The following is a 17,319-nucleotide window of genomic DNA, read 5'->3' on the forward strand; positions in this document are numbered from 1 at the left end:
CTAAAAATGGCGTTGCACACTCATCCTCGGGTGCCACCGGAGCGGCATCTCAAGAGGCCCACCGAATTTCCCGACGGTAGGCTGCCGGCATGCAACACTTTCCCTCACCCGCACCCACACTTCCCCACTGGTCCCATTAATACCTAAATGCTAAAAAATATAAACATAAACACTTACCTTGATCCCTGGATGCTACTGCCCCGGTATTCCCGATGTCCCACCGCCTTTCCCAGGCTGTACGGACATCTGCCGGTAAGGCCACTGTACTCACCTAATTTCGGCTCATCGGCGGCAAGGAGCCGTTGCATGCTCGATGATGTCACCACGTGGTTGGGGTTGGCGGCCGAGCGTGCAGCGGTACTTCTTGGTGCCACCCCCACCGCCCAACTAAATTTCCGGTCAGCCCAGGAACCGACGGTAAGGACTTAGCTGCCCGTTAGTTGCTCCTCTCCGACGGCAACGGGTGACGTTAAAAAACAAATTTCAACCCCTGAGTATTGGCAAAAAATATTTAGCAATTCTAACAAGTAATGGATTCTGAATATAAAGTTATGTATACCTTCTGCTCTATCAGAACACTTATGCTGCTCGCCTTTTTTTTGTAATTTTGTTCTCGGAATGTGGAAATGTGGATGACTCTGCCAATTCTCCATTTATTGCCCATCAGTAGTTACCCTGAGAAGGTGTTGGTGGGCCTTCTGCGTGAACTGCTGCAGTCTTTGTGGTGGTGGTTCCCAGAATGGTGGTTGATAGGAATCAATAGATTGCTCTACTGATGCTGCAATAAGTTTGCTGCTGCTGAAAGCTGAAAAGTTGACATCAAAGTAGAGCCATTTATAAAAATGAGGCTGACTTCAATCACCTTTACTCAGTAGGTAAACCAACTGCCAATACCCAATGTCGAGGCTGATACAATAAGTTCAGTTCAGAAATATTATTTAAGGCACAAATTCAGAGTTTTCAATGTTCAAAAGTAATGTTTAATACATCAGCAAACTATTGTAGTTGAAAAAGAATGATGTAAGTTGGAGATAAAGCTGTTCAGATACATCTATTAGTAACCAATAGCGACCAAGTGCTACCCTCACATATTGGCATCAAAGGATTCACTCGCCAATCCATTAGCAAGTTCATGATAGGAGATTACATCCATTTAGCAGAAAAGAGAATGGATTCTCGAGTGAATAGTGCAAGACATTCTTCAGTTTTGTCTGTTTCACATAGGGTCCTTGCAATCACCTTGCAGAAAGAATTGAAAGACTGATTGGAAGGATTAGGGTTAAGGCAGTTTAGGCTTTGGGCTGTTTAGGCTCTGTTAATTCTGGGCATGAGCTCCCAACACAAAATTGCATCTATAAAATGGGGTTCTGGCCTTCCACTTTATGCATCCACAAATATGGGCATTTAACTTATTTGTTATTTGGAATGCATTCCTTAATAACATTCCAAAATAGCACGCCAGCTTCTCACATCAGGGCAGATGCATTAAAACAGTTTGAGTCTGTAATTGTTGGCGAACGTGGCTAGAACAAAGCGGTAACTATGACTAAGGAAGGCAGGGGTAGAACCAAAGAAACTATGGCCCTACTTAGAATCCTAGGGGGAAAAATTGATTATCGACCATTTTGAGGCGGTAACATCACCTGGGCACTAATTTTACTGCTGGGCAATAATTAGCACCAGCGATCGGGAAATTAATTTTTACCAAATCAAGCGCTACGCACTTCTCTTAGGGCGATAGTATCGCCAAGCACACCTGAGCGCTAATCAATCTAGCTATGCTCATGTCCAGACTCATCAAACATGCTGGCTCTAACTGGATCTTTAAGGGGAGGGGCTATGATGCAACACAGCCTCAAACTCACGGTTCCATCTCTGCTCTTAGTGTTGAAGGAGCAATATGGCTACTCAGGGACAAAGACTGCGCACTGTGCGCTTTAGCGACAGCGCCCTTCAGGCTCTTTTGGAGGTGGCGGAGAGGCAACGGGCATCCATGTTTCCTGAGACTGACAGGAGGCAATGTCAGCCACCTACAGGCATCTATGGAGGAAGGTAGCGCAATATGTGTGTGCCAGGGGCATGGTGAACAGGACTGTGACACAATGTCACAAGAAGTTCAATGATCTCACTCAGTGGCCAGGGTGAGTACATTCTTCCACAACCTCTGCATGCCACAATGTCAAGACAATTATTTGTAGATACTCTAGAAAGTGCCACATCCCAGCACTCTCACACAATGTGTCCACTACCAAAAGTCACATCCACATCTCAGCACTTGCATAAATTAACAGAATTCAACTACATTATGCACATGTGACAACCACATAGCTGCACAGTCACTTAAAGGCTTTTTTTTCTCTTGCAGGTCAAACTGGTGCATAACAGACATGAGCAAGAAAGGACAGGAGAACGTGAAGCAGACCTGAGGCCCTTCACTGACCTGGAACAAAAATTCCAGGAGATCATCGACCCACAAGTGGTAGGAGCTGCAGCACGCGGTCACGTTGACCCCCACGGGAACAGTACTGGTATGTTCCTCACCTCGCCCTCTTCCCTCATGCCACTTCCTCCTCAAACCACAAGCCTTTCCCTTGTCGCATTAAAGTGTAGTGTCTCCATTCCTTGCCTCCTTCTTGCCCCCTCCCCTGAGCTTATCCACACTCTTGTACCTTTTTGCTTTCAGATGATGAGCCAGTACTGCAGCAGCCTATCCCTCAGTCTCCCAGTCAGAGCGATGAGGGAGACGAGGACGAGGACGAGGGACAGGAGACCCCAGCTCAGACACAGTCACCTCAGCAAGCTGGCCCTGACTCTGGGGAGACGACGTCGGTGGAGGAGGCACTGTACCTGGGCTTTGATAACGGTGATGCTCCGGGACCCAGCGGCATGCAGCAACACCACAGAGCAAGGGAAGCTCGAGGGCCTGTTCCCCGGAGGGTGAGTTCGCGCGCGAGTTCTGCTCAGCTGGACCCAGATGAGGACCTCGATGTGGGGGCTATGGCCAGACGGTCAGCACAGCGAGCTTTTGGGTGCTATGGCAAGGGTGCCCAAGAGCATGGGCGCACTTGCTAGGGGTTTGGAGGAGTCCACCTCCAGCAATGCACGTGTCTCCCAGCGCACCTTCGAGCCCATCCTTGGCAGCTTGGTAGACTCGCACAGAGATGGTGGGTAGTCGGACCTCATGCCGCGTGTCATGGATGAGGTGGCAGCAGCTATTTCAGCACAGGCCGAAGTCACGCTGTAATGGAGTCAGGGGTTGGTGGGATGCAATCTCAGTCTGCTCTGATGCAGACTCAGATTGATGCCATGATTCACTGACTGCTGCCATCGTTTCTGGGTTCCCTGTAGTCCAACAGGGATCTCACGGCGCCGCAGAAGGTCAGCAATCTGTTCTCCAGCAGATTGCTCCGGATGCTGAGGTGCTACCCCGGGGGAGTGGCAGTGTGTCTGTTGAAATAGAAGGCGCTGTCCTCTCTCTCAGGGTGACAGCATTACGGCTCCCACCACTGCCATTTCGCCACTGCACTTGGCGCTGGCTGCACTCCAGCCATCCGAGACTGCTGACACACAGCCTGAGGTGCTGCAATCCGCAGCCAGGCCTTCCAGACCATCTGCAGTCTCTGTGTTGCAGAGTGAGCAACCTACTATCAGCCTTGTTGCAGGCACTGGCGCCCCATTAAGGAGGAGCAGTAGGGCGGGGAGGGGGAGAAAGGACTGGGAGGGAAATATGCCAGAAAAGGGAAATAATCCACTTTTGTTGACATGGTCAGATGATTACTTTGTAAATATAATCTTGATGTTGCTTCTGCTTTGTTATTTTTAATTAGAAAAGGGTTGTTTGGACAAATTTGTTGTTGTTGTTGTTGTTGGTTGTGGGTACTTATGGGTGATGTTGGGGTTTTAAAAAATGGGTCATTTTAAAGTTCATATTTGGTTGTGTTTTTCATTTACCATGTGCAGGGTGATAGGCTTTGTGCTGTGCACATAGCCCTTTGTTGATGCAGCCCAATCGCCATGTGATATGTGCTTTAGTGGAAACGCTGCTTAATGAGGCATTGACCGTTCCTCCTCCATTGCTGCTGCTGCTCCTCCTCCTCATCCTCCTCCTGAGGTGGACCTACATTCTCTGGTAGCAATGGCTGGGCCCTCTCAATGGCAGGTTGTGCAGCATGCAGCGCACAACAACGAAAAGGGAGACTCAATCAGGGGAGTACTGCAGGGCTCCACCAGAGTGGTCAAGGCATCGGAACCATTGTTTGAGCACCCCGATAGTCTGCTCGATGAGGATCCTGTTGATGGCATGGCTCTCATTATATGCGTGCTCAGCACGGATGTGGATTGGGTCTGTAATGGATCCGTTGGTAAGGATCACGGCCTGCATGTCATCGTGGAGCAAGCGAAGAATGTTGACTAACTTTTGGGGGCATCAGAAACGGAGGAGGACGCTCCATAGAACCTCACGGTTGACAGTGTCAAAGGCCTTTGTAAGGTCAAAAAAGGGCATGTATAAGGGCTGGCGCTGCTCCCTGTATTTTTCCTGCAGCTGTCGCACTGCAAAGATCATGTCCGTTTTGCCCCATAGGGGACGAAATCCACACTGTGACTCCGGGAGGAGCTCCTCGGCCACAGGGAGAAGACGGTTGAGGAGAACTCTAGCAACAACTTTCCCAATGGCTGATAGCAGAGAGATTGCCGCAGTCGGACTTGTCCCCTTTTTTAAAGATGGTCACAATCACTGCATCTCTGAGATCTCCTGGCATGCTCTCCTCCCTCCAGATGAGAGAGATGAGGTCATGTATCCGCACCAACAGTGCCTCTCCGCCATGCTTTAGTGCCTCAGCAGGGATTCCATCCGCTCCCGTAGCCTTGTGGTTCTTGAGCTGTTTTATGGCTTTTCCTACCTCATGCAATGTTGGGGTTTCACTGAGGTGATGGCAGGTCGCATGCTGCGGGATGGAGTTGAGAACACTCAAGTCAAAGACAGAGTCTCGATTGAGGAGATCTTCGAAGTGCTCCTTCCAGCGGGCCCTGACAGCCTCGGAGTCCTTGATGGTCTACAGGGCTGGAGTAATACCTGCCCTCCTGTATGGCTCAGAGGCATGGACGATGTACAGAAGACACCTCAAGTTGCTGGAGATATATCACCAACGATGTCTCCGCAAGATCCTACAAATCCCCTGGGAGGACAGGCGCACCAACATCAGTGTGCTCGTCCAGGCTAATATACCCAGTATTAACATAGAAACATAGAAAATAGGTGCAGGAGTAGGCCATTGAGCCTGCACCACCATTCAATAAGATCATGGCTGATCATTCACCTCAGTACCCCTTTCCTACTTTCTCTCAGTAGTGCAGGAGTAGGCCATTCAGCCCTTTGAGCCTGCACCACCATTCAATAAGATCATGGCTGATCATTCACCTCAGTACCCCTTTCCTACTTTCTCTCAGTACCCCTTGATCCCTTTAGCCATCAGGGCCATATCTAACTCCCTCCTGAATATATCTAATGAACTGGCATCAACAACTCTCTGTGGTAGAGAATTCCACAGGTTAACAACTTTCTGAGTGAAGAAGTTTCTCCTCATCTCAGACCTAAATGGCTTACCGCTTATCCTTAGACTGTGACCCCTGGTTCTGGACTTCCCCAACTCGGGAACATTCTTCCTGCATCTAACCTTGTCCAGTCCCGTTAGAATTTTATATGTTTCTATGAGATCCCCTCTCATTCTTCTAAACTCCAGTCTATCCAGTCTCTCCTCATATGTGACTCCCGCCATCCCGGGAATCAGTCTGGTGAACCTTCGTTGCACTCCCTCAATAGCAAGGACATCCTTCCTCAGATTAGGAGACCAAAACTGAACACAATATTCCAGTATTGAAGCACTGACCACAATCGATCAGCTTCACTGGGCAGGCCACATAGTTCGCATGCCAGACACGAGACTCCCAATGCAAGTGCTCTACTCGGCACGGCAAACGAGCCAAAGGTGGGTAGCCGAAACATTATAAGGGCACCCTCAAAGCCTCCCTGACAAAGTGCGACATCACCACTGACACCTGGGAGTCCCTGACCAAAGACCGCCCTAAGTGGAGAAAGTGCATCCGGGAGGATGTTGAGCACTTCAAGTCTCAATGCCGAGATCATACAGAAATCAAGCGTAAGCAGCGGAAAGAGCGTGCAGCAAACCAGTCCCATCCACCCCTTCCCTCAACGACTATCTGTCCCACCTGTGACAGAGTCTGTGGCTCTCGTATTGGACTGTTCAGCCACCAAAGAACTCACTTCAGGAGTGGAAGCAAGTCTTCCTCGATTCCGAGGGATTGTCTATGACGACGATGATGGCTCAGCACGGGTGTTGGGTTTGCGGAGGGGTGTCATCAACCAGGTGGCAAGTGCATAACCCTTGTCCCCGAGGAGCGAGTTCCATGTGGTGGTTGGAAGAGTCCTGGGACAGTGGTCTGTCACAGGATGAATGAATCGCGGGTTTTGCCAGGATAGCAGGCATTGACAGCGAAGATGAGCTGCATGTGGTCGCACACCAACAGAATATTGAGAGAGCGGTAGCCTTTGCGGTTATGGAACACCTCTATGTTGTGATAAGGTGCCCGCAATGCTATGTGGGTATAGTCAATGGTGCCCTGAACCATGGGGAAGCCTGCTATTCTTGCAAATCCACATGTGCGTGCCTGCTGTTTCTCCTTGGGCTTGCTCTATGGGATGTAGTCCCTCCTCCTGCTGTGCAGAGCATCTGTTACATCCCGGATACAGCAATAGACTGTGAACTGTGAAATGTTTGCTATATCCCCTGCTGTAGCCTGGAAGGAGCCGCCAGAGTAGAAATTGAGAACTACTGTTAACTGCCACTGATAGCGAAGTGGTCCTCCTGATATGAGGCTTGAGGACTTGGTGCAGCAAGTGGCACAAGTCTGTGACCACCTCCTTGCTGAAGCTTAGCCTTCTGAGGCACTGCTCTTCTGACAAGTGAGTGTACGAGGACTGCTCTCAGTAAGGCCTCCTGTTGCAATGTCTGCGGGCCCTCCACTGCCTTTGCGCCTATTGGCAAGATATGTCTCTGGAACCGCTGAATTAAAAGTAGATGCCGGGTGCATTGCCAGGACAGTCCACATGACTGAGTGAAAGCAGCAGGTCCAAAAGTTGTGAGAAATGCTAATGAATAAACTGTAGCACCAGAAACTATGTTCACAATCTGGAAGCATTCAAAACGATCTCTGGGAAGGTAGCAATGAATCTGACCTCCCAATGACCCAGTTGCTCATTGCCTTATATTTGTGAGCGCTTGCTTTTGCTGGCATGATTATCACTAAGCGGTAAATGCAGCAAAAACAATCAATATTGTGATTGGGGCACTAGCGAGGCATTGCACACTCATTGACATCACGGTCTCATTGGCGCAGCATTCCCTGGTGCTAATTTTTTGCGCCATCGCTGAAACCCTATTCAAGTTGGCAAGCGGCGCTAATATCACTACTCCCGGGCGATGAGCCTATGGAGCCCCGTAGCATCCTTCGCCAGCGCTAATGGGTGCCGTTAATTTATTCAATTTCCCGCCCTTTGAAACAAGTATTTTCCCTGCCGTGTTCCATATATTGCCTACTCCACTTATGGGGCTGGAACAGAGAAGGGTGTCATAGTCAGAATATTAAAAAATGGTTGTTGCCGGTTATCCATCATATATAATTATCATGTTTATAAGTACAACATGCAAATGTAACATATAAAATACATAGGTCATAAATTATATTGGATCTGCAAATCTATAATCCAGCTAATATTTTAATTGAGTTCAAAAAAGTTTAAATGATATGGAGCTGGATTTCCGGTTGTCTATAGCCTCAGTTAGCGTCCAGAGGGGAGCGATAATGTGAGCGATGGAGCTTAGCAACCGGGCGCACAGCTTTTAGTGCCCTAACAGAAAATTCATTGGAGGCTCACTGGGTTTGCGCCTGGCTGCTGATGATCACTCTGATCATGATGTATTCCTGGTGCAACGCACATGCTTGCGCCCCGGTCGCTAAATTCGGTGCGTGCATCTCATTGAGCGCCTGCCAACAACTTCTGGAAAAACAGTCTGCACAGCCTTGCAGTGTCGTTAACTGGTGGCTACTTAAAAGGATGAGGAAGCAGTTCCATCAGAGGTCACAGTCAATGCAATGTTTACACACAGCACGGTGTGTCAGCCTCCGAGTTTGCAGCGGCAGACAGACATAACAGTACAGGTTGAAAGCAAGTGATTTTGAAAACTTTAATGGGTGCATTACTATGCCGTGTCTTTAAGACTCAGCTTTTCCCTGGATCTGATTCGGAGTTCCGCGTATGCACAATAGGCCCGCAAAATGTACCGACCGAACTTTTTGTTATCGCCCCCGCAGTTCTGGTATGCAACGGCTGATTTATCACCCCTGTCAGCTCTTCAACCGATTCTGACGAATTTCTGGGCGGGAGGCGCAAACCTTTCCAAGGCGCTAAAATTACCGCTCCGCCTGGATTAACACCGCAACTGAGGCGCAACTGAATTTCTCCCCCATGGAATTCTGTGAGTCTTCACTTGTTTGCTTTGCCACTGATCAATCCTGATGATGCAGCAGAAGCTAGAGTGAAAGGAACTTAACACTTCACTATTTTCAACTTCACAAAATGACTGGTATTTAGTGCAGAGCGTAAATCATTTATTAGCTTTTAATTTCCAAAACCTCTGTTCAAATCTGCCCCGTACCGATGAAATGAAAATGACTTCTTTCTGCAAGGTGACTGCAAGGGCCCTGTGTGAAACAGCTTTGGGCAGTTTAGGCTCTGTTATTACTGGGCATGAGCCCACAACACAAGATTGCATTTATAAAATGGGGTTCTGGCTTTCCACTTTATGAATCCACACATTTTTATCTGAAATATGGGCATTTAAATTATTTTTTATTTGGATGCATTCCTTAATAACATTCTAAAACTGCACACCAGCTTTTCACATCGGGGCAGATTAGGTCTGTAATTGCTAGCGAACACATCTTAGAAAGTCCATCTACAAGTAATGGATTCTTTTGATGTGGTAACATGAAAATGTTCAAAGTTTAGTTGCACGACCACATAAAACCCAATAATGTTTCCACAGAGAATTGCCTGTCAGAAAGGGAGACATTATCATCATCCACAGACAGAGGGATCACAACTGGTATGAAGGCGAATGCAACGGAAACAGTGGCTTACTCCCAATTTGCTACGTAGAGGTTGGAGAAAATTTAATCCATTCATTTCATTTTAAAAGAAAGTTCAAATACGTTCCTTAATCTGTATCAAAATATTCTTAATTGCAACTTTTTTTTGTCAGCCTGTTTCTGAGCTGCAGATACACAAACAAGAAATGCTTGATGAACTAGCAATTGCTCAATTCAGATTTGCTGCCTTGACTAATATAGAACTACCACTGGAAAAGGTAAACTACCCACGTTGATCTTGATGATTTTATAAAGTATTAGGGAGCAAAGCCTGGTACATATGTATATATATATATATATATTTAAAGATATTATAAAACTTGGAAAATCAAATAAGACCACCTAGAGTTGCTCTCACATACCTACTTGAGGAATCAAAGCGAAATATCGGCAAAGACTTTAAAGCAAGTTACCTGCCCCTCTTTTCAAAAAATAAATGCACATCAGAGAGGCCATTCAGAAAATCTTAGCCCCAAAAAATCTTTGCAGTCCTCCCATCATCTTAAAGTAATGTAGTGCTTATTTTATTGGACTAAAGCACACCATGGCAGTTTGAGAATTTGAATTCACTTAAAAAAATCTGGAATCTGTAAAAAGTGACCATGGAGCTATTGGAATGCCGTAAAACCCAACTGGTTCACTAATGTCCTTTAGGGACAGAAACCTGCCATTCTTATCCGGTCTGGTATAGATGTGACCTTTTGCCCCTTTAATTTACAAATTTGTTTCCCATGTAATATTCCACATTTCAGAGCTGTGTTATAATGTTACCAGATGTCAATTTACACTTTTTTTTAACAGCTGCGTTTTGTGGTATTCTAGCCATATAACCATACTCAGCTAGAAGTGCTGCTCCCTGGACAGTTGGGCATTGATTTTGGCTATTTGGGTACTTTTGTGAGTGTACAATAGAAAGTGGAGAAGTTTCCAGATTTAATCAGAAGGAAGTTCACAGGCTGGAGCTTCAACATTCTCATACCTTTTGCCATTCGCACTCCAATTACTTCTTTATTTAGATTTTTTCTGGGAGGTATAATTTAGCTTTTTCCATTCAAGGATTTTCCTTTAGAATGTTAGCTTTTATAGTTTTCCAGCTGCTCCTACCTGCTTTAAACTCAGCTGCAGAGATTACCAATGAACCTGACAGCATCTGCCGCTGTCTACAGACTGCCAAGGGAACGGCTTCAGGTTGCATGTGTGCTCATAGGACACTAGACAAGTTCCTCAAAAATGATTGATTTCTTTTTAAATGACAGTACAGGGTATTGATGACAGAATCTCGATTTAATGATTCTACCACCAACAATACCAAATGAAAACATGGGGGGAGTGGGGGTGATTTTCAGAAGGATGTGGGTTCAAGTCCCACTCCAGGGACTTGAGCACATAAATAAATCTAAACTGACACTCCAGCGCAGTGCTGAGGGAGTGCTGCACTGTCATAGGTACCATTTTTCGGATGAGACATTAAACCCAGATCCCGTCTGCCCTCTCAGGTGGACGTAAAAGATCCCGTGGCACTATTGTGAAGAAGAGCAGGGGAGTTATCCTCTGTGTCCTGGCCAATATTTATCCCTCAATCAACATAACAAAATCAGTTTATCTGGTCATTATCACATAGCTATTTGTGGGAGTTTGCCATGCACAAATTGGCTGCCTCATTTCCCACATTACAACAGTGACTACACTCCAAAAGTAAATTGGCTGTAAAGCGCTTTGTGACGTCCGGTGGTCGTGAAAGGCGCTATATAAATGTAAATCTTTCTTTCTTTTTTCTAGTAGTGCCAAAAGTAGACGCAAAGTCAGTGGAGCTGCTACTCAGCCCACCCATTCGTGCTAGTGTGAAGCCCGAGCTATTTTAAGGCTTAGGCCACATTAGCGTGCCACCAGCGAGCTGCAGGCGCCAACTCAACGATCTGGGAGTCGGCCAGCGGGTCTAGCTGGGGACGGGGGAGAATGAAGGGTGCGGGGTTAGAATCTGATCCCTTGGAGGCCAAGAAGGGCCGGCATCAGATCAGAGTTTTTTGCAAGGCCAACTCCTGCTTCTCATGCGTGCACTAATAAAAAAGTTTCCTGGGGCATTTTTTGAATGGCCTCCAACGGTCTCTTTAAGGATCACTAGTTCGGTCACTCAGAGTTTGGTACAACTGGGTGGCATGTGCTTGGCATGCACTGTGCCCTGTTGTACCTGAAAATCACAATAGTGGTCCTACTACCAGCATGGAATACCAATTGTCATATTTAAGTAGTTTTTCAGCTGTTTCAGGTGGCCGAATATTGCATCAGGCAGGACTGGGGTATCAATGTGTGGGGGGGGGGGGGCAAGATGCACCCTCACCCCCACCCACCCATTTTTCAGTTGATGGCTGCCTGTTTTTCAGGGGAGAAACAGGCGGCTAGCAGTTGAAAATTGTCCCCAGGAAACGCATGGTAGCAGCATTCTACTTAAGCATGTGCTAAACAGCAAAATTGCGGATTGAGCAGCTGGTTCCACTAGTCTGTCCTCCATTCCTAGCCACAGTGTGCATTCATATTCATTATTGTTCAATCACAACTACAAATCAGTGAAGAAAATTAGTTGTTTGAAGATATTGGATTTAAAAAAATCTTTTAAACACATTCCTGATCAAGTCACAACAGCAGCCTATCTCACAAAGACATCACAATCGGGTCGAGGTGTCCTTGATTTTACACTCTACCTGATTCCCAGAAAAGACCTTACTCCAAACACGTCCTTAGGAACGGGAAGTTCCTTTCTCTTAGCTCCATCTGTGGCTCTCTCTCCTGCTCTAATGGTCAAACCTAGAAACTGCACCTCCTCTTGGCCTACTTGAGCTTTCTTGGGATTTACTTTGAAACCTGCTTCTTTCAACAAATGCAGTAGCTCATTCAATAATGGCTCGTGATCCTCTGCACTTTTGGAGAATAACAACAGGTCGTCCACATATTGGACCAACCGATCTGGCTGACTAAAACCTTTTAGTGCCTCGGCCATATTCTGGTGAAAGATCGAGGGACTATTGTGAAACCCTTGTGGAAGACATGTCCATGTGTACTACTGACCCTTAAAGGTAAAGGCAAATTTATATTGGTCCTCCCATCTCAGGGGAATGGACCAAAATCCATTTGAAATGTCCAGCACGGTAATAGTTGTTGCGGCTGCAGGGATACTCCCTATCAAATCTGCTACCCCTGCTACCGTGGGTGCACAGGCTGGAATATTTTTATTCAGGTCTCAGTAATCTACCGTGGCCCTCCATGATTTGTCGGGCTTTTTTACTGGCCATAGGGGTGAATTTACGTGTGTGGCTATGGTCCTCAACACACCTTGATCCACCAGGGAATTTATAGCAGTTTCCAAATCCCTTTCTGCTTCCCAGAGAAAATTATACTGTTTCTGGGGCCGTGTCATCGGATCCCCATCTATCTTCACCTCTACCCCAGTTACTCTGTCGCAATCATGCTTGTGCGTTGCAAATGCATCCATATTCTCCCATACATACTCTTGATACCTAGCTGGAATGTTATCGACTAATCTTTCTAGGTCATAACTTGCTTTCACCTTCATTGTGCAGGTGCTGCCTTTGTCTGTACTGTCCCTGGGAATCACTATGATCTCACCCATCGTATTGGCATCAACTGCCCCCCATAGACAATTGTTCTTCATATCCACTATAGCATGGTGTGCCAACATGTAGTCGGCCCCGAGAACTCCCGAACCGGGTTGTTCCCACTTCATTAAAATGCATTCCCATTTTGTTATGTTCGGTCCTAACTCTATGGTTAAGGGTTTCGACACTGCCCCAGCCTGCTCATTACCCATAAAACCCTCCAGTGTAAATGGGACTCCACTCGACCACAGGGAAGAGATCGGATTCGGTGAGTGGACAACCGTGCTAGAGGCTCCTGTATCTACTAGATACCTTCCCCTAACTGTTTCCACCTTCATATCCGCATATGGCCTGCCCCACTCATTATATATGAGCAGACACAGGTATTCTGGCTGGGCGTAACGTCAAAGTGGGGGCGCCGACGCATTGGATCCCTTTTCTCCCATTGCAGCGTCCAGCTTTTCTCCACCCGTGTACATAACCTGCTGTAATGCGGCCACTAAAATCTGTGCTGGGTCGTCGGCTACCTTCTTTTGGCCTTTTTCTGCCTCAGCACCCTCATACCCTGGCTTCCCTCCTCTTGAGAGTCTACAATCCTTGCTCCGGTGTCCCAACTTCCCACAGTTAAAACACCCTTCTTTAGATCGACCCGCATTACCTCCCTCTTGTCTCCATTCTCTCTTTGGCCTAACCTTTCCTTTTACTCCTTTTAGTTTCTCCTCCTCCCCTTACCTGGACTTAAAAGCTAGCGTTAATCTTCTCAACACCCCTGCCTCTGTATTCTGGAGATGGTCTGGGTCAAACCATGCTTCGACCTTTGCTCTGAGTCATGGCAAACTGTTAGCCATTATGGTTCTCTGCCAATGGTTTCTGGGTTCCCCTATTAAGTCTGCCCGTACCAGATTTCCTCCAGTGTCTGCAAACATAGTGGGTGATTCGTTTGCTTGCTGCTTACTCTGTTCTACTTGCCAGAATGGACTACCTTGACTGTACCCTAGCACTACCAAGATTTCCTCCTTTAAGCCCTGTGGAGTTCCTCCACCTAACTTGGTGGCTGTCGACAGGCTCTGATAAAGCTTCCTTTCCAGGGACAGCAGTGTTAACTTCATTTTCTCCTCCTCGCTGCAGTTATTTATACCCCCTATCTGCTCTATATTGGCAAAACGAACGGAAGCATCCCTACCTTGCTTTAATTTTACCACACCCGTCAGCATCTCCTGCAGCTGAAGCGGCGTGTATGGGATCACATAGTCGCTCTGTAATGGTGCCAGACCACCATTTGGTGGGGGTGGGTGGAATTTCTGCTGTCTCAAGGGACACATCAGTTTTGGGGGTCCCGGTGCCTCGGGAGCCGGCCGATGCTCGTTATACTCGGGCCCATTATCTGACTCTTTCCCCTCTGGATCCCAAACTTCGTCACCTCCTCCTAGTGCCATGAGAAAAAACATCCCTTTGGCCCAGTCTAACGCTGCCCTTAACTGGCAGATCTTTTCCTTACAAGTTCTGTGATCTGCCCTCTCATAACCCTGTTTCTGCGCCACCTGATATGCTATATTGATTTTCCTGAGCTGTTCTTCTGCCTCTTTGGCTCTTTCTAAGTGCCTTTCACTTTGTTCGATGTGGGTCTGCTGCTGCTTTTTGCACTCGGTCACCTGGCACTGCAAATACTCTAAGGGATTACACGCCATTTCTTCTTTCATATCCTGATCCTGTCTTTCTTTTTCGAAACTGCTTATCTCGCCTCTTAACTTCTTATTCTCCTCCTCCAGCTGTCCTACCTTTTCTCTTAACAGGCTCATGAGCCAAATCGCCTTCTCTTTTGATCCTTTGTGGTTACTACTAACTGTTCACTTTTCCCTGCGGATCCCCAGAGTGCAGCATTTCTTGTGCCCATGGCTCTGAAAAGTCCAGTTTATTGTATAGATATGCAGCTACCTTAGCCTCCATGGACTTCCTATGACTGCTCTTAGCCACGGGCTCTACCCCGTTTTGCTGCGGTGAGTCCATTTTCAGTGCCTCTGGCTGAGAAATTTCCCCTGACAACCTTGGTCTCCCCTGAGACCACCTCGCAGCGACCTGCGGTTACTGTCACTCAGGCTTCTCTCTGTAGCTACCCTAGTCGACCCAAGACTACTCCAACCTGTCCGATACTTTCTCTCCTGGCTGCCCTAGCCGCCCTTGAGATTACCCCTGGCCTCCCTGAGACGCCTTCGCAGACTACCCGTGCTTAATTCTCCCGATGGCTACCCTAGTCAGCCGGAGCTCTTCGTCTAACCTAGTCACCCTTGAGAGTACTTTGGTCTCCCTGAGACCCCTTCACAGGTTACCTGCGACTTTCTTGGTGGCTATCCTAGTCAACCTGGGATTACTCCAGCCTACCCAAGACTGTTTCCTTCCTTCTCTGGTTGCCCTAGCCGCCCTTGAAAAACTTCCTTTCTACTTACGACTACCTTCGCCAACCTGAGACTTAACCAAGCCTCCCAAGGGTTTATTGCCCTTGCTTTGTGTCTGTGATCCTATTCCAAATGCAGAGACCCTGCCGTGGTCGCCATTTTCTGTAGGGTGTTTGTTTTACACTCTATCTTTACTCGTAGATCTCGGGACTTACAGGAAAAAGGACTACACGTGAGGCAAAGTTTAGGCTTAACCCAGTGTCAGTTTTATTACGCAAAAACTAACTAAAAACTACAGAACCAAACTTCTGAGAGAATTGACTGAAGACATACAATCACCCGTCCAGTTTGTAGCTGTAATCGTAGATTGTAGGTTCGTGGTCATTGGTTCTGTGACCGCTTGTTCCCTCTTCTGGTCGTTCTCTTCCGTTCTGTTCCTTCCGTGTTTGTTCCGTTCCTTTTCGTTTGCTTCCATACTTCGCTTTGCCCCCAAGCTACTTCTAGCTCATATACTTATATCCATTTTATGAATAATACCCCTGATCCGTTTGACTGACTGCCATGATGGACCTGGATGTCCACAATTTGCACACGCAGTCTACAGGGCAAAAGATAACTCCTTATCTTAAGTACCCCATTCTCCAAAAATGTACAACTTGTGGGGTCTCTTTGTTGTTCTGGTTCCTTGCAGACTTGGAGTCTCCAGAGAGAATTGATTTCCCCTTCCAGCCAATCAGTTCAGGGACTCCTCTGTGGGTTTATATCAAATGTATCAAACCATTGTTTCTGTGCATAAAACCAGTCTGGTTCTCAACTGCATAGATTGTCCGTAATTGGTCATCACCTGCCCTGGGCTGGTGCCCCTTTTCTCCCTTTGTCCAGTCAATCCCAAAAGCTTGTATTAAATCAATTTAATCATAAGCTAATAGTGGTCAATTGTGGGGGTTCATGCTTTGAGGGAAGTGCCTTGGTTGTAACAGCAGCTCTTGAATTACAGTGTTGCAGCCAACACCAATGCAGCTTACTGGTGTTGCCTGTTCGAACACCAGTGCACTTTGCCACAACACAGCAGGTCACCTATGTACAACTACGATTCTCCATGTGATGAATTTGAGGTCATCGCTAGAGAGATGTTGAATTACCTGTGTGTATTTCCAAGCAGCCAGAAGGAGAAGGGCAGAGAAAACTACATTGGCTGCAACTGCCATGAATCAAGTTATTTAACTCAGTTATATAGGTCCATGTATTGTACTGTAGCTTTAAATAATTATGATTTTTTTTTCAGAATCAGACAGTAGTTCTGCTCCGGAGAATAGATGAGAACTGGTATGAAGGAAAGTACCCTGGGACAAATCGGAAAGGGATATTTCCTGTCACATATGTCAAAGTCATTGGAAAACCACCAGATGAGCCTCTCTGCCACCAAGATCTGCCAACATCTGGGAGTGATTTGAAAATAAAAATGGATTCCCAGAGGCCTTTTCAGCAGGTAAGATGGCACAGGGGATAGTTTTACCTGATATCTGGAATATTAATTAAAATTAAAGATAAAGTGAAAGCTATAGTAATTCTGACAAGAGGCAATTTATTACTTTCCAGTGCTGCTGTACATATGATGCGCATGACACAGGTAGGAAGATTAAGGGCGAGAAATCTGGTGCATTTTCACCTCCCATTAGCGCCCCTGGGGGTGCAGACTGGTTATAAATGCCTCACTGCACAGGTGCAATGCTGACAACAACTGCCGCCATATTCAGTGGGAGTTTAGCACCGGCGCTGCAGCATTGTGCCCCGATCTGCTGCTCCTGGAGATCAGGACATCATCGGCGTGCGCATCGCCCCATCAGCAACCCAGCCCCGAAATTGGCTTTCGCTCCCTGAAGCAGTGTAGGGCGATAACCGTGACAGCTTCAGGTGATGTGTATCAGGCGGCCGGCCGCTACTGGGGTGAAAATTAAAGGGGAGGTGGCCGAGGGCAGAAAAAAAAATGTAACTATTCATTTCCGCTCCTCTTGCCGTTTCTTCGCGGGGTCGTGGCTGCGATTGCTCAGCCCAACACTCTGCTTGAGTGCTGGACTGATCGTGTG

At 47.1% G+C, this 17,319-nt stretch overlaps 1 protein-coding gene across 3 annotated transcripts in view; it reads left to right on the forward strand.

The window, feature by feature from the left end:
- Positions 1-17,319, forward strand: part of LOC139262889 (uncharacterized) — a 163,896-nt gene that overhangs the window by 117,992 nt on the left and 28,585 nt on the right. For all 3 annotated transcript variants that reach the window (XM_070878143.1, XM_070878145.1, XM_070878144.1), the window contains exons 13-15: positions 9,126-9,240; positions 9,342-9,446; positions 16,518-16,721. In XM_070878143.1, the coding sequence (XP_070734244.1) occupies positions 9,126-9,240; positions 9,342-9,446; positions 16,518-16,721 (424 nt within the window). The remainder of the gene's footprint in view (positions 1-9,125; positions 9,241-9,341; positions 9,447-16,517; positions 16,722-17,319) is intronic.

This window comes from Pristiophorus japonicus, chromosome 4, assembly GCF_044704955.1.
Source record: "Pristiophorus japonicus isolate sPriJap1 chromosome 4, sPriJap1.hap1, whole genome shotgun sequence".
Classification (NCBI taxonomy): domain Eukaryota; kingdom Metazoa; phylum Chordata; class Chondrichthyes; family Pristiophoridae; genus Pristiophorus; species Pristiophorus japonicus.